Below are 26,126 nucleotides of genomic sequence, written 5' to 3' on the forward strand. Positions count from 1 at the left end.
TCTTTTGACATGAAAAGGCATGAAAATGGGAGATTAGACTACTGCTGGCTAAGTTGCATTTCTTATTAAAATGAAGAATTCAACTAGATTTGTAACAATATTGAGAATGGTAACCATCTCTGAGTCTGCTGCAGAAAAAACAAGTTCTGTGTTACCTGATAGGCCAATTTAGAGATAGCTAAGTATTGCCTCATCTGTAAAAGATCATAGGGAGGTATACAACAAATTATTAAATTTATTAAATATTAATACAACCATTAAAATAAACACATTAGAACAATTACATGACTCTCGGTCAAAGATGGTTTTATTATGAACCAGGGTGAAGAAGAGGAGTTAACAACCACATGGTGCTTTTAAGGCTCAAAAAGAAGCTGGTCTGCAGTCTTCAGAATTGTTGCTTTTATTGACCCTTTAATAAAAACCAGACTGGCAACTGGGGATGGTAAACTAAAACTATTTTCTGTCACTAGAGACATTATAGTATCCAAAGGGATCTTGTAGCACCTTTGAGACAAACTGAGCAAAAAAAAGTTCTTCCTTTAATTTATATCCTATCCTTTTTCAATATGAGACCAAAGGCAATCCCTTATACTTGCTGATTGATGTCTCAAAATACAAATTCTTTTGCAACAATTTTGGGTGTGCATTTTATGCTACCTTTAATGGACTGATTGATGTGTTTGATCTGGGATATTGGATCTGAAGAAAAAAGCTGAGGGAGTATTTTCTGCATTCCAGACGCACAAAAAGTACGTACTAGGTACGTACTAGGGTTAGGAAAGGGCGTCCTTTCCGGATGCCCTAACCCTAGTACGTACCTAGTACTAGGGTTACACATGGGCACCGCCATTTTGACATGCTGGACGCTTAGCATCTGCACGTTCCTCTGTGCTTGCGATGTCACAAGTGTGCCATTTGCACACACATGCATCACAACCACAACGCAAAAAGAAGCCACTTTTTGCAGATTCTTTTTCCACCGCCAGGAAGCCTCCCCGTTTGGAGGTTGAGGCTTCCAGGCGGCAGAAACGGAGGCAGCGGCAGACCGCCCTTTTGGGCCGTCTGTAAACTGCCTTTGTGTGTGTGAGAGGGAGAGGGAAGGAAGGTGGGAAGGAATGAGAGATTTGTTTTGTCAAATTTCACAATTTATTATAGTTTCCGTATTTTTCTGTTTCTGGGTCTTGTTTTGTAGTAGTACCAATTGCTTAATGTGTGGGTGAAGATGAGAAAGTGATATTTCGGCTCCAGTATCACGACAGCTGCTGCAGTGACTACCGGCATGTAGTGGAACTGTTACCTGAGGTTGAATTATGATGTCTTAATAGAAACATTTGTGTGAGCCAGTCATTTTGTGGAGTATCTAGTGACTGCAGATAAGAGACTCAACCTGTATAATTTAGGAGCTTATCGCATGAGACAAATAAAACAGAACTACATTTCTTTAATAACATTCCCTGTTTGGCCTACTACATGACATCATTGCTGTTCTGTTGTTGTTGCATTGGAGATCTTCTTAAAAGTGATTCTTTTTACTTTAAAAAATCCTTTATTGATTTTCTTTCCCACATACGTCATGCTATGATTTAAGCACAAAACTTACAGAAAGCTCCCACTTATCCAAGGGGTTTAAGGGACCACTGCCCCACATGTGCACTGAAGAGTTTAATTTAATGAGGGTCTGCAATAGGGCATTGTGAGATGCTACAATCCCACAATGGTTATGAATGTACAGTATTAAACAATGCAATCCTATTTGAACTGCATTTTTAAAGACAACACAATTGTAGCGAGAGATGAGGCAATGCAGTAAGGCCCTTAAACAACACTTCCATCAACTTGAGATTGTAATGAACATAAATTAAGCAGACTTGGGCTGGAACATCATCTGTCATTTTTATAGAGCTGCTTTTATGCACTGGGCCACAGGGGTTTATTCTGCAAAACTGCTAAATGGAGCAGCTGATGAAACAGACTGTTGCCAATGTAAGCAGTTACTATAATAAACCAGTTAAGGTGGGACCCAAAAAGCAACAGACAGAGTTCAGAGCAGATGTCGCAGAAATTCCAACTCTCTTCTTTATCCTTACCATGGCCAATCAACTTTTCCACAGAGTACAAGGAAACTTACGCTCCTATCACAATCATGCAATTGGGGCAAGAATATCAGATGACGTCACACAACATCGCCATTATCCTCTCCTTGTCCAAAAGAAATTACTGAATTATTGAGGGATTACTGAAAAGTGAGGGGAGAATTCCTCCCCCACATGGGAAAAGGATGGAGTAATGGCAACATCACATGACATCGATTGTGACAGGAGCGTCCCACTTTGCTCCTATCACTTTCAGGCATCTGATAATCTCCTATGAGACTTCTGGTTCCCACATTCAGTTGAGGAAGCTTATAGAAGTTTGCATGTAGTCAGCTTAATCCTAATATTCCCATCTTCTTTTCTCTCTCTTTTATGCCAGTTATGGAGATATGGTACCAAAGACGATTGCTGGTAAGATATTTGGCTCCATTTGTTCACTGAGTGGTGTGCTTGTCATTGCACTTCCTGTTCCAGTTATTGTTTCCAACTTCAGTCGGATTTACCATCAGAATCAAAGAGCTGACAAACGACGAGCACAGAAGGTAAGATGCATGTCTGCTGAAAACTACAGTTTTGAATGTGTATGTGTGTGTGGTTTGAATTTTCAAAATGAAAAATCAGTATTATCTTTTGTAGTTTTTCATGTTCCCAGGAAGCCTGGGGGCCCTTCAGGGTAAGACCCAATGAGCCCAGAGTTGCATCTTAACACAACACATAGACAACATGACTTTAAAATCAAATCATATTCTTTCTTTCCCCTACCTGTTTTCATTCCATTTTGCCTGGTGAAGGGACCTGGAGGTCTTGAAAGCATACACAGATTGTGTCATTTTGGTTGACCTACTAAAGGTATTACAACATTGTGGATTTTGAAAAGTACCGGGTATATTACACATTTCAGTAATCATGCTGCTATATTCATACTTCTGAGGCTTAAGCAGCATGGAGAAGTTTACAGCATTTTTAAAGTCACAGTTGTGTGTCCAAATGGACAAGCATTCTAGGCTTTTGGACATCCACTGGAGACAAATCCACATACAATTTAATCAGTATACTGCATGACTCCAACCGTTATTTCAGTGCCTTCTCCAAATTACTACAAGCCAAAAATAAAAGTAATCTCCCAATTTACCTCTTTAGCAGTCCTGGATCAGGTGTATTTTAATTCAGATATTTTCTGGTTGTGGAGAGGAATATTTTTTTAAAATGCTAGGATGTGTAAATGTATTTCCAGCACTGTGTTGTCTTCCACCTTTCAAAAAGAAATTTTCTGTGCAATCAGGATTCCGTGTAATGGGAGAAGTTTCAATTCACAAACTTTCTGAATGGAGCAATGGAGAGCCAGTAACAATTACTTTAAAAATTGTCCTGGAGAAGGTATGGTCCTCCTGCCCAAACAGAACATTTATTTTTACTTGCTGATTCACTCATGTGTATTAATTATTCAATTAATCACTGTAATACGAAGTGCAGAAGGTGGATTCCAAACCAATGGCCTCATGGGAATTTTTACTAAGCATTAAAAAGAACTTCTTGATGGTATGAGCTATTTGACAGCAACACAGACTTTCTTGGAATGTGATTAACTCCCCTGTCTTCAAAGTTTTTAAGCAAAGGCTAGATGGCTACCTCTCAGAAGTAATGCAGTAGTGAATTTCCCACATCAATAAAATTTGGAAGAAATTACCTTTGAGATATTTACCAACTATATGATTTTATGTGAAGTGCTGAACAATCCATCAGAAAGATAATTTGTATTGCTTTTCTGTACATTATACTGCAGTTCAGATATTACTTACTCACTTCTTTACTATACAGAAACATTGCTATACGCACAATTCTGCTTCTGCTGCTTTCACCAGAATATGTGCATTGTGCTATGTTGTACAATTTGTCCACATGGTTAGCTCAAGTTATACATGTGTACATCACTAATAGGATGCCAGTCTGTGTGCATGTGTGTGTGCATGTGTGTTTACACAAATGCATGCATACGTTCTTGACCACTTTCTGTGACTGGCTAGTGAGCAAATTGAAATGTTACCCTTTGACATGCCACAAAGGGTGTAAGGAGAATTTATTTGTATGGAGCAGTTTGAAAATAGAGAACTCCTCCTGTGTGTCCTTAACCCCTCCCTTCTTCCTTGTGCAAGTGGTTTACTGCTGATTGTGCTTGACACTGGCTCAATAATAACGAAATGGCAACATATATCCACAGGATCAGGCTGACATTTTGTTCCATAGAATCATAGAGTTGGAAGAGACCACAAGGGCCATCCAGTCCAACCCCCTGCCATGCAGGAAATCCAAATCAAAGCATCCCCAACAGATGGCCATCTAGCCTCTGCTTAAAGACCTCCAAGGAAGGAGACTCCACCACACTCCAAGGGAGTGTGTTCCACTGTCGAACAGCCCTTACTTTCAGGAAGTTCCTCCTAATATTGAAGTGGAATCTCTTTTCCTGCAGTTTGCATCCATTACTCAGGGTCCTGTTCTCTGGAGCAGCAAAAAACAAGCTTGCACCCTCCTCAATATGACATCCCTTCAAATATTTAAACAGAGCTATCATATCATCTCTTAACCTTCTCTTCTCCAGACTAAACATCCCCAGCTCCTTGAGGCGTTCTTCACAGGGCGTGGTTTCAAGACCGTTTACCATTTTAGACCCTTCACTAGCATAGGACATTTAGTAATGATCCTATATGGGCCTAACAGGTGTCAATTGAAGAAACTATAATCAATACTTAAAAAAAAAACACTGTACAGGCTGGTACATCAAAAGTTCAAGTTTTCTCTCTGTGCCCCCCCACCCACCCCCTCATGACAAGAGTGAACATTAAATAATTTTCTCAGCAAATTTGAAAATAAAACAAAAGGCAGCTGATGTGACTGTCTGGCATTTTTAATCCCCTGGAGAAAATCTCTGGTAATTGACTTTCTTCTAATTAGGTCTAATAGCACCTCAGAAACTCCTTGTCTTCTGTAGCAAAGCTGGAGCAAAGCTATTGCACATCACAGTGACTGCTTGTAAGTCCAAATGACAGCCAGAGCGACATGAGCTATAATGAGCTTGAGTTTTTCTCTCTTGCAACAAAGAATGAGGAACAATCTATTATTAAATATGTGGTTTATAAACACAAAGAGGAAATAGCAAATGGAAATGACTGAGCTGTAAGTGTAGGGGGAAAATACATAAAACATGAGGCTACTTCCTTGCATCTTACTCACCATCAATACGATTTTAAAAATAAACCTCGGATTTCTGCTATCTGAAACTCCTGTTTTATTTTATTTATTGCATTCTTGCTCTGATTTTCATTTAGAAAGCCCAGAGAAGCTTAAGTGACATGGACCTTTTAGGTAGTCTCCTTTCCATATGTTGACTGAGCCATGTCATTGGGTGGTAGCCAGAACCAATGGTGTGCTATTAGCTGGCAAGTATTTATTTCTTGTTGTGATGTATCTTAATCTGTAACAACTCTGTCTTCTTGGCAAAATTTATTCAGAGAAAGTTGCCATTATGCTTGTGTAATGAATTGTGACTTGATAAAGGCACCCAGTGGGTTTCTATTGTTGAGAAGTGATACAAACTCTGCTCTCCTAGTTTCTTAGTCCAACATTCAAACCAGTAAACAGCAATGGCTTCCTATTTATGCTATTGCACACTCTTGCCAAATTTTCCCTTTAGCTTGCCTGTAGTTGATACAGAACTCCTCCATGGGGTAAATATGCATATTTAGCTGTGGTCTAGGGTCAAACATGAAGGGATTTTAAGTAAAGCTTTCTGCTATTTAATTGATATTTCTAGTACCAGTGATGCTTGAACTAAAGACTGATTTAGCTTAAATTAAGCCTTGGGCAATTTCATTCACCTGGCAAGTGCATGTTTATATAGCCTGTCTGCCTTGTGAGGTCAACTAAAGCACAGGGTTAATTAAGAATAGGACCAGCTCAAGTTGCCTCCCCACTTACAAGATGATTTGCAATTTAAGAGGTGAAAGCCTCACTGATGAAAGTAAATTAGTGAATTGCCTCATTAAAGAGGGGTGGGTGGGATCTCATATAATTTACACACCAGATAAAGCAAGTAGGATCAAAGCATATGAGCTGGAGACCATCAGGGCTTGGAAGCACTAGCCTGGCATATTGCTGAAATATTCAGTGAGGGAAATTATGGATGTGTCTGGTACAAAAGATCAATTTGATGTCTATGCCTCTACTCTCAGGTTTAGCAATGCTTGAAGCTTCTTGCATTGTAAATTCCTAAAATTATTGGTGTTTAAAAAGACTGTACAAGTGCCAAGACTTGCTGTGTTAGCCTGTATCAGTATTCAAAGATATCTTGTTGCACCTTTGAGAGTGAAGTTTGTAGCATCAGCTGTTGTAGACTCTGAACCCCGCAAGATGAGGAAAATGCCACTGTTTGTTTCTTTACAAACCAATTTTATTTTGGAGATCCACATTATTTTTTTTCATCCCATAGTATTTCCTGGGAACTCCCAGCATTACCAAGGACTTTTCCTTCCTACTCTCCAGGTCAGCTTCTGAAATTAAATGGATCTCTACTTGGTTATCTCTTTGAATTACTGTACAGGTATTTCATAACTAGCTAAGATAGTAACCACTATCTGTTGTTTCCAGGAAACAGATTCAATGGAGATCAAGCAAGGGAAAGAGGAATGTTTGCACCAAAACAACATGATCCTAATATATAGCTTGTGTGATATTTCTAAAGCACTTTAGCACTTTGTAACTCCTAAATAATAATAGAGACAGTGAAAATAGGTAAAAAAAATTCTGAACTGTTGCATGAGTTTAGATGTGACACGTGATTGCTGTGAGGGGAGAATAGAATCATAGAGTCGGAAGAGACCACAAGGGCCATCCAGCCCAACCCCCTGCCATGCAGGAAATCCAAATCAAAACATCCCTGACAGATGGCCATCCAGCCTCTGTTTAAAGACCTCTAAGGAGGGAAACTCCACTACACTCTGATGGAGTGTGTTCCACTGTCGAAGAGCCCTTACTGTCAGGAAGTTCCTCCTAATATTGAAGTGGAATCTCTTTTCCTGGAGCTTGCATCCATTGTTCCAGGTCCTGTTCTCTGGAGCAGCAGAAAACAAGCTTGCTCCCTCCTCAATATGACATCCCTTCAAATATTTAAACAAGGCTATCACATCACCTCTTAACATTCTCTTCTCCAGGCTAAACATCCCCAGCTCCCTGAGTCGTTCCTCATAGGGCAAGGTTTCCAGACCTTTCACCATTTTAGTCTCCCTCCTCTGGACATGCTCCAGTTTCTCAATGTCCTTTTTGAATTGTGGTGCCCAGAACTGGACACAATATTCCAGGTGGGGCCTGACCAGAGCAGAATACAGTGGCACTATTACTTCTCTTGATCTAGACACTATACTTTTATTGATGCAGCCTAGAATTGCATTGGCCTTTTTAGCTGCTGCATCACACTGTTGACTCATGTTCAACTTATGGTCTACTTGGACTCCTAGATATCTTTCACATGTACTTTCATTCAGCAATGTGTCTCCCATCCTATATCTGTGCATTTCATTTTTCCTCCCTAAGGGCCCATACAGACAGGCCAAAATAAAGCTGCTTCAGGTCACTTTGGAGGTATGCCATTTAAATGATGCATGCGTCCTAAGATGCCAGAAGCTGTCCCAAAGCTGTGGTCCAGTCCTTAAGACTGAAGTGTGGCTTTGGCACAGCTTCTGGCCTCTTAAGATGCATGTGGCATTTAAACAGCATACTTCCAAAGTGACCCGAAGCAGATTTATTTTGGCCTGTCTGTACAGGCCCTAAGTTCAGTACCTTACATTTCTCCCTGTTGAAATTCATTTTGTTAGCTTTGGCCCAGCTTTCTAGTCTATTCAGGTCATTTTGAATTTTGATCCTCTCCTCTAGGGTATTTGCTACTCCTCCTCATTTGGTGTCATCTGCAAATTTCATAAGTATGCCCCCAATTCTGTCATCCAAATCATTGATAAAGATATTGAAGAGCACCGGGCCAAGGACAGAACCCTGTGGGGCCCCACTGGTCACTTCTCTCCAGGATGAAAAGGAGCAGTTGTTGAGCACCCTTTGGCTTCGGCCAGTCAACCAATTACAAATCCACAAAGGAAGAGAGAATGAGGAAAACCCAGGATATTTTGAGAAAGAGTTTGGATGTACACCTGGGAATATGGATGTAAAATCAAATCAAAACTGGCGTGTGTGTGTGTGTGTGTGTGTGTGTGAAAAATAGTACAGATGGAGGACTACACCATATCTAAAAAGACAAATTGTTGGTTCTGAAGATTTCCAGTGGAGGCAATTTACCCTCTTTCTTGATCTATGTATAGGGGGTTTAGAAAAATGGGAAAAACACAGGAATCTGGATGGGCAAGTGCCACAAAATATGTGGCCCCAAGATAATATGTTGGCATTCTTGCTCACTTATTCTTTTAGTTGGAGTGAAAGATGATTAGGTATTACCCACAAGGAAATGTTTTTGTTTAAATTCTAGTGAAACAAGCTCATATGCAAAGGTAAGATATGCATTTGTCTTCATGCAAAAATACAAAATCACTGTGTGGCAAGATCCCTAAAGTCCAACATTGATGGGTTTTCTTCTGCTTTGTGAACTTATCTTCAAGGATGTTTTGTTTGCAATCTAATACTTTAACCTTATTTTTATAAAAATGCTATACAGAGGCATGCATCCTTCTTTGTACCATGTTTCTACCGTCCTGCTTTCTCTCTGTAGTGGTACATAAATGCATGTGTATCATTTGATTGCTGCTGCATTATGTCATGGTGTGAATGTGTGAATGGTTGTTGTAGATATAAAATTGCAGACGGAACCTTTCCATATCAGATATGGCCACAGGGTCCTACTCCCAAGCAGCAATGACAGACAGAAGTAAGAAAATTGCGGGGATATGTGATCAGCCAGTGTTTGCTGTGGAGTTTTCAAGAAACTTTGCTGCAAATGGTGGGTCAGTTTGACCTGCATTAAGGCCCTTTTGCCCTGGGACTGGACTGGATCTGCATCTGGTCTGCCAGGATCTGACCTGATCCTAGCCCCAGGGTTTTGGGTTGCATCATCCAAACAGCACAATGTGAGGTTCAGGGAAACACAGGCTTTTTTTGCCCATGTGGACAGCCATCATAGACTATTCATACATTCAAGTGAGGACTGATGTTAAAGTGTTCTGGTACTACAAAAATTAGAATACAGTGGTACCCCGGGTTACGAAATTAATTCGTTCCGCCGCCGCTTTCATAACCCGAAATACTTCGCAAGCCGAAAAACCCATAGGCACTAATGGGGAAAAGCCACGATTTCGTGTGAAATAGCGCCGAAAAGCACCAAAAAAATTTTCGTAACCCGAAAAAACCTTCGTAACCCGGAACAGTTTTTTTAAATGGATTTTTTCGTAACCCGGAAATTTCGTAAGGCGGCGCATTCGTATCCCGGGGTACCACTGTACTGTCATTAGGCTCTTACTACTTAAATGTGAATTCCTTGCTGCATTGTAAATCTAGCAACATGCAGTACACAAATATAACTTTATGATACTTCAACTAGAGAGGATGTTTCTCTAGTTGAAATTACTATACTGCTGGACTACCTTTGGAAGTGCACTTTTATCCTACCAGCATCTATTTGATGCTTTCTGGATGTTACCTACCACAGATAGAATTCAGCTTTTAGTACTTTCATTCCAGCATTTATTCCCAGAACTCCAATCCAATTTTACAATTACACATAAAAACCTTCTTGATTGAACAATTCAGTTTGAACTAGCACTTACTGTTGAGAAAAAATGCAGCTGAACAGGTAATGAACTAACCTGCCTCATTTTGGCAACATTATTATGCAGTAGCAACCACATGCATTATTGGAAATCTAATGTTTAAAACAAACCAGATCTACGTTCATCCTCATCCATGTTCTATCTGCATGTCAGTATTAAGCTTTAAAATAAGATAGGGTGAAATACAACAAAATTTTATCCTTTTAACAGCCCAGAACTCTGATTTTCTAGATCACTCAAATTCCTTTTAAGCATTCATAGGTACAGCCTATTCTGTGATCATTAACAGCAACATTCACACATTCAGCCCTCTCATTTAAAATAAAACAAAAATAGCACTTTATCTGCTCAAAATAAAACTTGTGATCACGCACAATCTGAAAAGTAACAAATGCTTTCAAGAGAATATGATGTTCTTGGATACATCTAACTGCAAATTATTGTGATTTTCATTGTAGCTTTGTTGTAATTCCCTAAGGGATGGTCATGTAATTTCCAAAGATCAGTGGGTCACTAATTAAGTGGGTCACTATTAAGTCCATGGTTAAGTCATTTTAGGTCCAGTTAAGTCATTTTAGGTCCAAAACACACTGCAGAAATAATCTAGTTTGAGACTGCTTTAACTGCCCTGCCTCAGTGCTAGGGAATCCTGGGAATTATAGTTTGTTGTGGCACCAGAGCTACCTCTGACAGAGAAGGCTAAATGTCTCACAAAACTACAGTTCCCAGAATTCCCTAGCATTGAGCCAGAGCAGTTAAAGCATTCTCAGACTAGGTTATTTGTGCAGTGTGTTTTGGACCTTAGATTCTAGGCTAAACAGTCATACCAAGAGCCTGTTCTTTATATGATAATGTTCAGTTCTTCACTAAATTGAAAACATATTAAACTGGCTGGGCTGCATCAGGGAAATGTTCTTGCTCGTTCTGTTAAGTGGTGTCTTGGAGTTCTACCCAAAGTGTACCTTGTGCCACCAGTGTTTTAAAGACATCAGTGTATAAACAGGCTATTACTACAATACACCAGTGGTCCCCAAATTTTTTCAAGCTACTGCCCCCCTTTCTTCTTGAGTGACAATTCTAGCACCTCCAATTCCTATCTCTTGATAATATGTCTACTGTTCTACTGCAAATTCAAAACAAACAATCTCGGTTGCCGTTCCCGGTCACTCTGGGAGCAGCAACTGAGCAGCTGCTGAGCAGCAACCAAGAGGCCTTTCACCTATGCCAGTGTGAACAGGGGACTTCTTGCTCCAGTCATTCTGTCTGTCTCAAAATGGTGCCATGGGAAAGCTGACATGGCCAGAAGAGTGGGAGACACCACTACATGCCGTTATCAACAAGGCTTTGTGGTGTTTTAAGTGACCCTGAAAAGAGATGTTTTATGCAACCCTCATCCCCACCATGGTCCTAAAGGCTGCTGGTTCCTCTTGTCTTTCTTGCAGGCCAATACTTTGACTGAAGGCCCCTCCTTCCACCCCCTTTTCCGTCACTGCCCCTCCATGTCTTTCTACCACCCTCAGGGGGGGCAGTACCACCCACTTTGGCAATCTCTGCACTACACAAAGCAATCAGGGATTTGGGGGGTGGGTACAGGGACAGCAAATGTCCACAACCTGTTCTCTCTTTTTGGACACTCTATATTCTAGTTTTGATTCGTTTTTTAAAAAATGTAATCAGCATTTACATTATTTAAATGTCACGCTGGTAATGAGGCTTGAATGAGATATTAATATCTACACCCAGGCACTTAGATACCAGGGTGGAATGAAGAATGAAAAAGCTAGACAGGTCAGCTCAAAAGTGAAGAGATGTATTTACAAGTGCTAAGTAGAAGCTATATACAGAAGCAGGAACTGTACAAACAAACAAAGTTCCTCTCTGACTCTCAATAGCTCTCACACCAATTCACCAACTCCACACTGATACACACCAACTACTATAACCCACAACTGTAACCCACATTGTTTACCTTTAGACATAGCCTTATATATCCTTGGCTGATGTAACCACTCCAGCACATCACATAAGCTGTCACCTCAGTGTGCTGAGTCACAGACACACAGGTGTAAGTACAGAATCTACATCTTGGTGTCTGGCCTCAAGGACATTTATCTACATGTCCTGGCCTTGTCACACACTGCACACACATGATGACTTTGCAGTACGATAGATGTTAATTTTCACTGCCAATATGGCTGACATTAAATGCTACCAGGATTTGTCTGTATTTGTTTAGTATAGGGCAGCACATTGAAATGTTTTAATCACTCCCTCTTCATTAGTTAATATATACTAGCTTTACGCATTTATTTATATATATGTATTTAATTTATATGCTGTCTTTCTCTGCACAAGGAACCCAAGTCAGTTTACAAAGGCTAAGACAAAAACTCTTGATAACAAAAATGATAAAACACAATTAAACAAACATCACATGAAAATAGCCATAATTTTTCACATTGTTTTAAAAGCATAACAATAAAGATTTAAAAAATACAACACACAACAACAACCAATAAACCAGAAATGCATATTGACAGTATGATGCAAGACTTTTTATCATGAAAAAATGCTCAGTCCATAGGAGAAAAGGATTGTATGGCCATTTTAAAAGCAAGAAACACCTGCCAGGTGTCCAGATATTCCTCAAATCTCAGTTCTGTGCCCAAATAAAAGAAAGTCTCCCCTATACATACACCTGTGCTCCCCATCTTTCACTAACCTTCTTCCCCTGCCCAAAATGTTCAGTGAAAGCTCTGGGTTTTCTCCCCCCTCTTTCTTCTTTCTGATTATTGCTATGTTTTGTAAAGAGCTTATCTGTTGCTTACTTGAGCCCTGACATGATTGATTGCTGCTCTTATCAGGTTAGTGTTGTTGACACACACACAAAAACAAGCAGAGATATATTTTCCCATCACATTTGCATTTCTAATTTTCCCAGCGCTGGGTAAATTGCTGAATTAGTAAAGCTGTATTAAGTTTAAATTGGTAAGCAATTTTTATATCCCCAAAGAAAGTTGAACAAAAGAATGCATGCCCATTACAGAAAGAAAATTCAGTGTTGAATAATATCTATATTGGATCATTAATACATTACAAATGTGGTACAAAAAGTAGGGGGTAGGGGAAAGAAACAATAAATCAATTTTCCCCTTATTCTCTGTTCCCTAATTTTTGTACCATTATGCTTGATTAAGAGCTCTTACAGAACTCAAAAGCTGGCCATATTTGTGACATTTTAGTAATCCACTAAAGGTATTACTCAACCCTGAATGTTATTTCTCTTCATGGATCACATAGCTACTTCTTTTCTGTTTTATTTACTGTTGGAAATATACTCATTCTAGCATATGGTGAAATAGGATGAGATATTTATGAGGTTTCAGACCCCAATGGAATATCACTAAAGGTACAATAACACTTAAATGGGCATGAATTCCAATACCTGCAATGAAACAAATAGCCAGGCAATGTTAAGTTCACACTATGCTATTTCTTTATTGGCTTGTGATGTATTTGTACTCTCCTTTTAAAAGTTCAACCCTGTTGCACATGAGGCCCAGGTATGATTTACATCTGTTGGCTTCTTATATGCTGTAATTGAGTGGGAATTAAGCCTCCTGTTGTATTCTGAGATCTATAGTTTAGTGAGACCTAAGTGCTCTCTGGCTGAATGACCCTCCCCAATGTCCCTCCCTAAACTGCAAATCCCAAGATTCCCCAGGAGGCAACTATAACTGTCGTTAGTTTCTTTTAAAAAGAATTTAAAAACGCATTTATTTCAGCTAGCATTCCCACCTTAGATAATTATTTTTTTTCTCTGCCCCTTTGTTTATGACCTCGGACTATTGAAATTTGATCTTCGCGTCTCCTGCCCCTGATATATGTAATCGTATTGATTCCTGTTCCCTTGTAGTGATGTTTTTAACTTTGTACTGTGATGTTTTAATCTTTTGTAAGCTGCCTTGATCATATTTATGGAAAGGCAGGGTATAAATAAATTATATATATATATATATATATATATATATATATATATTAGTGCTATAACAGTGTAGTGTGATATTGCATACATCATCCTAGCTTTCACAATTCCTGGCACTGCTGCATCTCCCTTTTCCAGCTAGGACTTTATCCAAGGCACTGGCTTTGCTTTTCCCTCATCTCCTCATTGCTCTTCCCTCACACACTCAGCACAGTTCTTGGGGGAATGGCACCTTGATGAAGCTAGGACACTTAGTATTAACTTTATTTATAACTTACTTTTTCCCCAACATCAAGACGCAAAGTAGCTTACAAATAAAATCAAGTCGTTATTGTTGCATGCCTTCAAGTCATCTCTGACTTATGGTGACCCTAAATTGAACCTATCATGGAGTTTTCTTGGCAAGGTTTATCCCAAAGGGCTTTGCCTTGGCCTTCCATTGTGGCTGAAAGATTATGACTTGCCCAAGGTCCTCCAGTAGATTCTATGGCTGAATGAGGATTTCAGCCCAGATCTCCAGAATTGTAGTCCAGTGCTCAAACCACTACTCCATGCTGTCTCTAAAGAAAAACAAGAACAACAAGTAGAATATAGTTCAAGCATAGCAAAAAGCAACAGTAAAATGGAATTAAAGTATTACCAATGCTTAAATGGTATAAAACATAGCATTAAAAGGGTTAAAAAGAAGTTTAAAAATATTACAATTTTTAAAAAATACAATTAAAACATTACAGCACATTCTTAAAAGCCTTTTCTTTAAAAACTGTCAGTTCTCAAAAGCTTCTAGGAATAAAAGAGCCTTTGGACAGCAAGGAGGAAGCCATCCTATCCCCTCAAAAAGCCTGGGCCCAGCCATTGAGAAGGTCCTCTCTCATGCTCCCACCAGATTTTTTTGTGAAGGTGAAGGGACTGATCTAGAGGAAGCATACCTAAGATAGTTGTACCATATCTTCCAGTCCTTTCTTTGAATTTCAGGAACATAGGTACAGCCTTCCCCCAGTTTGATGCTTTCCAGATATTTTAGACTGCAGTGCCCATCACTCCTAGCTGGTATAGCTAATGGTGAAAGAAAATGTATGTTGTACTCCACAACCACTGGAGCTCTCCACATCAGGGAAGGTGATATACGATAATTAGGAATTGTGGCAGAAAGTACAGGAAGTTGCTCGAAACAAAGTTAGATGGCTGGTCCATCTAGCTCAATACTATCCAGAGTACTGTCCACACTAACTGGCAGTGATTCTCTTCAGACTGGGCTTTTTTGCATGCAAAGCATGTAGTTGCCAGAGCCCCTGCACTCCCCAAACTCTACTTTTCAGGAGCAGAATAAAAAATTACAGTACCAACAGTAAATTGGTAACAAGGAAAACATTTAGTAGAATATGGACATGCAAAAAAAAAAAAGTCTATAAATATTGCTGCACCAGCCTAGAAAGATTGGTTTCTCCTAGTTAATCAGACTTTTACCAGTGCATGTGATGAAAGGTACTATTTTGATTCATTTCATTTCCTCAACGTAGTAGCCTTACAGCATTAAATTTGTTCCATTAATTTGTATCCAGGTACTTTAACACAACTTTTACTGGTCAGTTGAAAGGAAACATCTTGAGTAACACACAATCTAAACTGAATCAAGAGCAGCCACATCCTAAGTAAAGTGATTGGGCTGGCAGTTTAAAAAGAAAGAAAGAAAAGAAAGACTGACTCATGCTTTAAGTTCCATTGAAATCAAGGGGCATGGGTTCAGTGGTTTGGTAAAGAATATACAACTTTCTTGAGCTTCTGTCTTAAATCAGTGGGTTCCTATCTAATTGTGAGAATTGAAACTGAATTACTGAGTGCATGCTAAAATTCAGAACTGAATATTTTTAAGAAGTGAATCAAATCACAACTGATTCATGGTGAATTATGAATAAATGACCATCCAGTAGTAATTTAACACATTCATGAATACTACATTGCAACTTCTAATTTCATCAGTTAGAGTAGGGGGCTGTGAAATCCCCTGATGGAATTTGTTGAAAACTCTCAATACCTATAACTCAACATCTTTATTTATAGGTAAATAAAATAAGCTGACACATGACTTTATTACAGTTCTAATCAGTTTCATATTTTATTGATTGGGCTATTTGTGTGGTTTTGTAACACTGTGCCAAAGACTGCTGTCAAAAAATCAGAAGAAGATTAGGAATGGGAGGGGCAAGATCCTAAAGAGCCTAGACAAGATCCTAAAGAGTAAATAGATTGTGATTCTCCATAGTTTAAGAAAATAATCAGGTGCAAAAATGAGCAGCAGTCCCATATGGCAAATGGACCATGTTATTCTCCCATCTAAAGGCATAGTGCTTTGTTGTCTGATTTTATGCTCCTATTTAGGAACCAATATTCTCAGTTTTTCTAAAAACACACACACATACACAACAAAGTTCTCAGAATAGGAAATTGAAAAGAGTCTGTGTTTATGACCAATAAGGCTTTTCAAGTCTGAGGAATATATCTCTCAGCTTAATTAGTGTGTGATTTTCTAGATTAAACAAGGTTTGTATTATACTGTTTCTATTGGCTGTTGAGAGCCAGCATGGTGTAGTGATTTGAGTATTGGACTACAACTCTGGAGACCAGGGTTCAATTCCCAGCTTACTATAGGGTCACCATAAATCACAAATGGCTAGAAGCCACACAGCAACAACAACTCTGTGAAGCAGTTCCAGAAGAGCATGAACAAGAATGAAGAGGACAAATTTTGATATACTAAGAATGATTGTGATGACTGATCATAATCCATCATAAAACATCCTTACTAAATAAAAGACATTTTCTGATGTTCAAATCTGTAACACATGGGTGGGCAAGCTTTAGAGAACACTTTGCCCACCCATGCAATAGATCTTTTATTTTATTGGATTTTTTAAAAAATTATTGTATTTATATCCATGTATTTTTCCCATGAGGTATCCAAAACAGATTGCATCCTACATTAAAAACAATACAGCTAAAAACATTTTGAAATTCAAAAACTTCAAAAGCATTAAATACAAACCACTTAAAACACTGGTTTAAAACAATTACAAGCACATTAAAACCTACCCATTGCAGACAAGCAGGGAGAGGGCTAACCCAGCTTCACTTGGCATAAAGTGCTAAGCAACTATTGAGAAACTTCTCTCCTGGCCAGCTGTACCTGTGAAGGTGGTGGGAATGAGAGAAAGGCCTCCCCTGAAGATCTTAAAACTTGGGTAGGCTCATGTAGGGAGATACAGTCTTTCAGACATCCTCTACCTAAGCTGTATAGGGCTTTACAGGTCATAACCAAAACTTTAATTTTTGCCTGGAAACAGACTGGTAGCCAGTTAAACTGTTTCAACAAGGGAGTTATATGCACTGTATAACCAGCTCTAGTCAACAGTCTAGCGCCAGCATTTTGGACCTGCTGAAATTTCTGAAATTTGGAACAGTTTCCATAGGAAACTTGACACAGAATGCATTATAGTAATCCAAATGGAATGTAATCAAGGCATGTGCTATCATGGCCAAATCTGACTTCTCAAACAACGGTTTGCACGCTAGTTCTAATTGTGCAAACACACTTCTGGACATCATTGAAACCTGGGCTTCCAGGCTCAGGATTGAGTCCAAGACTATGCCCAAGCTAGGGACCTGAGATTTCAGGGGGAGTGTAACCCCATCCAGTGTGGGCAGAATTCCTATGCCTTCCAAATGAACAAGAATACTTCTGTCCTGTCTCTATGAAGCTTCAGTTTGTATAGCCTCATCCAGTCTATTACTGAAAACAGACTCTGTTTTGAACTGAAATAGCTTTCTTGTTGTCATATGGAAAGGAGTGATAGAGTTGGTCATCACTAGCATACTGGTTACACTGAATCCAAATTTCTGGACAACCTCTCCCAGCATTTTCATGTAGATGTTAAACAGCATGGGTGACAGAACTGAACCCTGAGGGATACCACAGACCAATGGTCAGGATGTTGAACAGGAGCCCCCAGCACCACCAAGAAAGCCTGAAGGCACTATAAAAGTGTTTCTTCTATTGCCAGCCCAGAAGGGCAACCAGAAGGATGTAATGCTCTATGGTATTTTTAAAAATGTTGATTTGTCCACCTGGCATGGAGCAGTAGCATTTTCAGCCCAGGGGTCTGTTACCAAGGTTATCCAGGCTATTTGAACTGAAGGACAATCTGTGACTTCCCCCTCTGTTGTGGTAAGGTAACTGTCTCCTGACAACATATCTCTCTCTACCCATTTCTGTACTTATGGGTACTCCCTTGCTTACTTGCATCACCCTGCTTTCCATATGAAATAATGTATCTGCCAGCAGACCAATTAAAGACCAAACTACCTCTCCAACCTTCTCAACAGGGGGCACTGACCCTCGCTCTCACTCCACTCCCAAAGCGGTTCCCCCAAATGATGTAGCCCTTCAGCAGAGATCATGCCAGCAGCGATCCCACCACCTCAGGTAGCCAGCTGTTATCCCCTTAGAGAAAATGGGACAGGTTTTCAAAGGAAAATTCCATGAAAATCTGGGTGATAACAAGGTATACAATATTAGTATCCACATTGAACTTTCGATGGCGCCCTAGTATAGGGTTGCCATAAGTCAGGACCTCCAAACCAGGACAAATGTAGGACAGAATTTTCAAATGGAGGACATGCGAAAAAGTTTGCTGGTTTTTAAAAAAATGTTAATATAAATGCATGTTTCTGAGGCTTCTATAGACAATTGCCCCTCTTGACCCCCTTTGCCCGCCGCTTGCCCCCTCTTGCCCCCCTTGCCCACCGCTTGCCCCCGCTTGCCCGCCTCCTCCTGACCACAGCACTGGTGGCGGCCGCAGCAGCAGCCGCATGAGCGGCCCCCCCACGAGCACACCAGAGGCCCCGCCAAGCAGCCCCGTGAGCACGGCAGAGGTCCCATGCGAACGGCCCCCGTGAGTGCGCCAGAGGCCCTGTGCAGCACCTCAGGCCCCGCGCAAGTGCGCGTGAGGCCAACGGCCCCGCGAGAGGCCAACGGCCCCGCGAGAGGCCAAAGGCCCTGCGAGAGGCCAAAGGCCCCACGTGAGAGGCGCGGCATCAGAGGCCGCAGCCAACCCATAGCCTCCCTCAGCGCTCCCGGGGGTGGGGGCTGGGACAAAGGCCAAACCAGGGCGGGACCGTGATGACCGGACCAAACCCAGGAAAGTCCCACCCCCTGGCGGGATATGGAAACCCTACCCTAGTAGAATATAGCAGCTTTCAACTAAGATTTTTCTAGGATGGAACAAATTTGGTTTTCACATTCCCAACACTAGTTTGAAAAGAAAGAAATATCATATACTCCTCTCCTACTACTGCTCTTAACTACCTATTGTTTTGTTAATCTTCAATTGCCTTTAAGAATTGTTCCAGGTTTCTTTTTAGGGATAAGCAAATTGAAACCAACTGAACTGAAAGAAGCCAAATGAACTGACAGATTAATTTTAATAATAGCTTGCAGTCTATTATCATCCTCCACTATATTTGAGACTGCAAGCTAGTATAATCAAGGGGTCCTGTTTCCCCCCCCCCCCAGCATCTGCTACCAAAGTCAGTCACTTCACTCTGTCTAATATTAAGGCCCAGTTTGATTTAACCCTCCAAAATGCCTCATGGAGATGTGTCTAAATGATCTTCAGCTTAAATCAGGTATGCATTCTCTACAGATTAATCCATCTGTTCCCATATGCCCTTCAAAGCTGATGCCAGATTTTCTTTTGTAGCTGGTAAGGGAGGAAGATGTATGGAAAATATAGAAACAAAAAAAAAATCAAACTAAACCAACTTGGCATGAATCTACATAAGAGCAAACATGGACGGGTGATAGGCTTGACAAACCTGGTGATGAGCCTTACAAGAGGAAGGCCTTATAAGTCATTTGTGTCTAAAGTGATGAAGAAAGAGGAAGAACTCAACAAAAAGTGACACACTCAAAGAAGAGAATATGTCAGGAGTGTTGTTTCCAAACTGAATATATTCTCCCCAAAGCTGCATGATAGGTTTTTATGTTTCATTCTCTCCAGTACAACACTGACACATGTCTTGGCCTTTGTATTCCTCAGATTGTCCTACTTTAAAAATAACCAGCTAGAAATGCCTCATTGAGCCAGAAAGATTTTATTAGATGTAACAAATCACATTTATTTGTTCAATTTGTCGTTTTCAATACTGAGACCAGGCTTCTCAAAAAGAATGGCTTCAGATCCTCTTTAGTACTGCCGATTTAATAGAAGATGGGAATGAAGGAGGTTGGTGAGCTCAGGAGAAAGAAAAAGAAATCCCATTGTTAACACTGATTGCAAAGGCTTCTGTGTTGGTTAAATACAGAGTATCCTTCATTGCTGTAGTTAGATGTCATGAAGTGAAGAGATTTGGTGCACTGAAGATTTTTGAAAAGACTCATTAAATTCACCCCTCTTTTCTGGCATTGACAGCAGGAGTCTCCCAGAGCTGATTCAATTTATAAACTAGCTAATTCTGATAGTTCAAACTCATTTGCACAAAGTTCTGTCCTTGCTAAGGAGCATAACCTTTAAATGGAAAATTGCAGTGTAAGCTCATTTTGAGATGTAATTGTTCAGTGTAAGACTTGAAATTTGGCACTGATAAATGCAGAATTTGGCAATGTAATTTTAATTAGTACCCAAGAAATGCTACCTCCTCTGCAATACCACTATGAAGGTAGTATAGGTGATGGAGTCATTGACTAGGACTGGGAAGATTAGAGCTCAAATCCCTGCTCAAGCACAAAGCTTACTAGCTAAACTTAGGGTGGGTATTATCTTTCACAGGGTGGTTGTGAGATAACATTTTGTCGTGGTAGAATCATGGGCGCTATTGCTTTGGACTATGGTAAATTTAAATGGAAGAATGGTCCAGATGGAAAATGCGGTTGATTAGACATAGATGAAGGGAATGCTGTGGATATAGTATATCTTGATTTCAGTAAGGCCTTTGACAAGGTTTCCCATGATATTCTTGCAAACAAGCTTGTAAAATGTGGGCTAGACAAAGTAACTGTTAAATGGATCTGTAATTGGTTGACCGGCCGAATCCAAAGGGTGCTCAACAATGGCTCTTTTTCCTCCTGGAGGGAAGTGACCAGTGGGGTCCCACAGGGCTCTGTCCTGGGCCTAGTGTTATTCAACATCTTTATCAATGACCTGGATGACAGAATTGGGAGCACACTTATCAAATTTGCAGATGACACCAAATTAGGAGGAATAGTTAATACTCCAGAGGACAGGACCAACATTCAAAATGATCTGAATAGACTAAAAAGCTGGGCCAAAGCTAACAAAATGAAATTCAACACAAAGAAATGTAAGGTACTGCACTTAGGGCAGAAAAATGAAATGCACAGATATAGGATGGGAGACACATTGCTGAATGAAAGTACATGTGAAAGATATCTAGGAGTCCAAGTAGACCATAAGTTGAACATGAGTCAACAGTGTGATGCAGCAGCTAAAAAGGCCAATGCAATTCTAGGCTGCATCAATAAAAGTATAGTGTCTAGATCAAGAGAAGTAATAGTGCCACTGTATTCTGCTCTGGTCAGGCCCCACCTGGAATATTGTGTCCAGTTCTGGGCACCACAATTCAAAAAGGACATTGAGAAACTGGAGCATGTCCAGAGGAGGGAGACTAAAATGGTGAAAGGTCTGGAAACCTTGCCCTATGAGGAACGACTCAGGGAGCTGGGGATGTTTAGCCTGGAGAAGAGAAGGTTAAGAGGTGATATGATAGCCCTGTTTAAATATTTGAAAGGATGTCACATTGAGGAGGGAGCAAGCTTGTTTTCTGCTGCTCCAGAGAACAGGACCCGGAACAATGGATGCAAGCTACAGGAAAAGAGATTCCACCTCAACATTAGGAAGAACTTCCTGACAGTAAGGGCTGTTTGACAGTGGAACAAACTCCCCCGGAGTGTAGTGGAGTCTCCTTCCTTGGAGGTCTTTAAGCAGAGGCTAGATGGCCATCTGTCGGGGATGCTTTGATTTGGATTTCCTGCATGGCAGGGGGTTGGACTGGATGGCCCTTGTGGTCTCTTCCAACTCTATGATTCTATGATTCTATGATCTTTTGCTACCTTACAACTCCATCATTTCTAACCTTGCCTGCGATGACTAGGAACAAATAATGGGAGCTGGCTACCTTTATATGGCCAAACATTCCCGACCTGTACCTTAATCCTAGTGATATTGAAGAATCTAATGTGGCATTTTAATGTTGTTCAAGGCAGAATTAATAGCTTTTATCTCCTGAAAGTCACTGCATTGTCACTATCAAGAGAGCAGATGTGTTTAGGTAACAGTGAATAGACTTCGGTGCATGAGGAATGTCAATCTTGTGCCACATGCTTTGCATTCTCTGTGCTTCTGCAGATCATAGAACCTCTGTCCTCTATTTCATCCAAATTCACCTCTTAGCAATGCTTTGCAGTGTATTTTGGACCTCAGATTACATAGAATAAGGAATGAAAGGAAGTTGTGCAGCAGTCCATGAGTCCTTCAATTCATATCTATAAGTATAATACCATCTGCTCTCCTTTCTAAAAAAATTCAAAGTATAAATTTTGGAGCTACCAAGCTGCACATTTACCTTGTAAAAATTGGCAGCCAGCTGATTAGCACCAGGCTTATAATATGGCAGCAGGTTAGTAACAGGTCTATTGATGCCCTTCCAAAACAAGCAAGCAAGTAAAGTGGGGATAGCACCCTGTGCTGATCCCTGGGGGGCAATCAGCCCTGTGCGTGGCTCTTACTCCCAGGAAGTCCCTTAAACTTCCCTTCTAGAATCTCCTAGGTCCCCATTCCCACTCCTGCTGAGCGGAATGAGACCCCTTGAGGTCCTGTTCTGTAGCTGCCACCACCCAGTGAATCTTCCAAACAACCTACATTTACCTAAGCACACACTGGGACTTCCTAGGGAGAGATCTAGTTTAAGCAATTAGTACTCAGCGCCCAAGCTAAGATGCGTGTACGGGAGCAGAGAGAGAGACAGCAGATACTTTTAAAGAAATATGTTTATTTTAAAGAAATAGCATAGGATAGGGAGACATCACTCATGCAAGACCTCCTTGCCTTGCAGGTATAGAAAGCATAGTTACAAAGAGTTCATTTCAGGCAAGCTATTGGATAAACATAACAAAAACCTTAGCACACTAACTACCACATTCCCTAGCTACTCACACAGTGATGGGATTTGCAGTCCGTGTTGAGTTGTTGGACACAGGGAGCTGGCTTCTTGCCAACTCCACCTGCATTCCTGAGCCGGTTCCCCAGCTGCCCAGAGAACAAAGAAACATCTGGTTTCCCCCAAGAGGAGGGAGGGAGAGACGAAGAACCAAATGGTCACAAAGGGCCTTTTAAAGATTTTCCATAGGATGTTCTTGAATCTCGCGGTCCTACTCTCTGATTGGTCAGTTAGACCTTACATCAGCTATGATGTCACAGCTCATTAGCATGTGATGTCAGCTCTCATTAGCATGTACCTCCCCCCCCAGATTAACCCATTGTGGTTCAGGAAAAGTCCCCAAATGACTGGAGGGCCCAGTCATTACACACCCCTAAAACACTTTGAAGCTGGCTGTACTGAATTAAAAGAGAGGCATGTCTTAAGGGAAAAACAAATAAACAAAGTGGGGACACCAGGCATATGACTTTATGCTAAGTAAATGTTATAAATGTAAGGATGTAGAGAGTGGATATGTGAGGGTGGGAAATAAGACAGTTAGGCAAACCTGCAAGTTACCCAATGTTTAATACAGAAATAGAGTTGGGGGGGGCACCATACACATCAATGGCAAAAAAGATGATTTCCGGGATTAAAGAGGTATCATTTTACTGATGGTAAGGTTCCTGGAAACTCCCTTCAATGAAGCAGTGAGTCTGGAAAGGTGTACTTAGTCCACCCTTAGCCTAAGTGTTTTATTATTTTCTGGAGATAATTTTGTAACAGAGCCTTAAGGCAAGTCTACTTTCAGTGGATTTCCTAAGCATTCCCTAACTATTGCAACATACTATCTAGCAAAGTTCCAGTCCACCAAGCCAAGACTTGAACTGTAGGCAGCAGTCTGCATACCCACCAACATTTCACCCCTGTGGCCAAACAAAATGAGATTCTAGTTAAGATGCCAAAGGTTGTTAATGAAGCATGGCGGGGGGTTGAACTGGATGGCCCTTGTGGTCTCTTCCAACTCTAGGATTTTATGAATAGACAAGCTAGAGAGGCTGTAGCAGGAGAGGGTATGAGATGCCTCTATCTATCTATCTATCTATCTATCTATCTATCTATCTATCTCCTTTTCTCAGAGCAGGATCCTAGGTGGTTCACAATGTAGATTAAACCCAAATACAGCTAGAATCAGTTATAATAGTTTGACGCTAAATAACAAAATCATTTAAGATAATTTAAAACATAACAGATAAGGGAAAAGGTACTGAACCTCCCACACCCACCCATTAAAATCTGTTAATAGTCAGAACATTAACATTAATGGCCAAAGCCCTGCCTTAATAAATCAATATGGCCTAGCTACTGAAATCTAACAAAGCTAATTTGTTGTCTAATTCCTGAATAAGGTTTGCCTTCTCTATGAAGTAACAGGTTTTGATCTCAGTAATGCTGTCACCTAGCCAAATCTAATGAGCTACAAGACAACACTGCTGTTACTGCAATGAATGACAATTTTAAAACAAAGTCTCAAAATAACAGCTTATCAGGCTTACCAACACTATTTAAAAAAAAAAAAGCACATTACTTTTTTATGTTAAAAAAAATCACTGGAAGAATGAACATCTGGCTCAGTCCTTGTGTGAAAAAAAACCAGTTTCTCCTTCATGGGTTTGATAAGTTTCAACCACATGACTGAAACACCAGGTGTTGTAATAATGTCATTTGTACAGTGGGCCCTTGGTATCCATGAGGGTTTGGTTCCAGAACCCCCAATGGATACCAAAACCCACAGATGTTCAAGTCAGTATTTAACATTTGAAATTACTAGGGCAACAAGATCTGAGCACTAGGAAGGCATTCTTCCTGCACTGGTTCCCACTTTTCCATGATGAAGGCTCTCCCAGAATTTAAACCCTTTCCCAACTGTTTCCTACTTTCTCAAACTTCCCATTAGAAAACTAGATTTTAAACTCCTTCGCCACAGGTTCACTTCAAGGAGGGGCAGCAGAAGGAGTGGGGCAGAGAGGTGCATTGGCAGGAAAGAGTTTTAATTTCTGGCGGAGGCTTCCTTGTGAAAAAGCAGGAGTTTAACTTCTGACAAAGGTTTCCTTATGAAAAAGGTGGAAACAGGCAGAAGTTTAACTTCTAGCAGAGGCTTTCTTGTGAGAAAGTGGGAAATGGATCCAAGTAGTTTAAATTCTGGCACAGAGAGGGTGAGAAATGGAGTGAAGCAGCAGCTCTGTGATGTGAAGGTGGGAAAGAGAGTTTAGAAAGAGGTTTAAGTTCTGACTGTGGCTTTGTGGTAAGATTGACTTCAATGGTGGAAGGAGGCATCAGCTTGCCCAGATCTTGTTGCCTCAACTATTGTCCTGGGGTCATTTCTTAACCTGGCCCTCATGTGTGTGTTTTTTCTTCATTTCAGTCAGTAGTTGCTCATATATCGATATCAAACCTGTGAACATAGAAGGCCTACTGTTATTATGGTTCTGGAAGTCCCTTCCGTGGGAGGCTAGGCTGGCTCCCTCCCTGCCGGCCTTTCGCCGGCAAGCAAAGACATTTTTATTCAAGCAAGCTTTTTAAAACCATGCAGGCCTGGTTTTATTGGGGAATGGGGGGTTGCTTTAGATTATTTTTAACTTGTATGTTTTACATTTTGTATGTTGTAATTTTTAAAACATTTTATTGTTTTGGTTTGATTATTTTAATTGTTTTTTAAAGTGTTGCTTTAATGTTTGTGTGTGTGTGTGTGTAGTGAGCTGCCTTGGATCCCAACTTGGGGAAAAGGCGGGATAAAAATAAAATAAAATAAATAAGCTCTCTCTCTTCGCCAAACATACCTAGCCTGGTGCTAGAATCAAGACAATGTCCTACCCTGAAGATCTTGAAACTTGTGTAAAGAAATATGGTCTCTGCACCAGGTATGCAGTTCTCCAGATGTTTTTGAGTTGCAATTCCTATAATCTCTCTCAATTGTCATGATGACTAGAGCTTTTGAGAGTTATAGGCCAAAAATAC

General features: G+C 40.4%; 1 protein-coding gene across 3 annotated transcripts in view; it reads left to right on the forward strand.

Annotated features, from left to right (window-relative positions):
- Window positions 1–26,126, forward strand: part of KCND3 (potassium voltage-gated channel subfamily D member 3) — a 426,026-nt gene that overhangs the window by 338,935 nt on the left and 60,965 nt on the right. For all 3 annotated transcript variants that reach the window (XM_042466200.1, XM_042466203.1, XM_042466202.1), the window contains exon 3: window positions 2,476–2,638. In XM_042466200.1, coding sequence (XP_042322134.1) covers window positions 2,476–2,638 — 163 coding nt within the window. The remainder of the gene's footprint in view (window positions 1–2,475; window positions 2,639–26,126) is intronic.

Source organism: Sceloporus undulatus, chromosome 4, assembly GCF_019175285.1.
Source record: "Sceloporus undulatus isolate JIND9_A2432 ecotype Alabama chromosome 4, SceUnd_v1.1, whole genome shotgun sequence".
NCBI lineage: Eukaryota > Metazoa > Chordata > Lepidosauria > Squamata > Phrynosomatidae > Sceloporus > Sceloporus undulatus.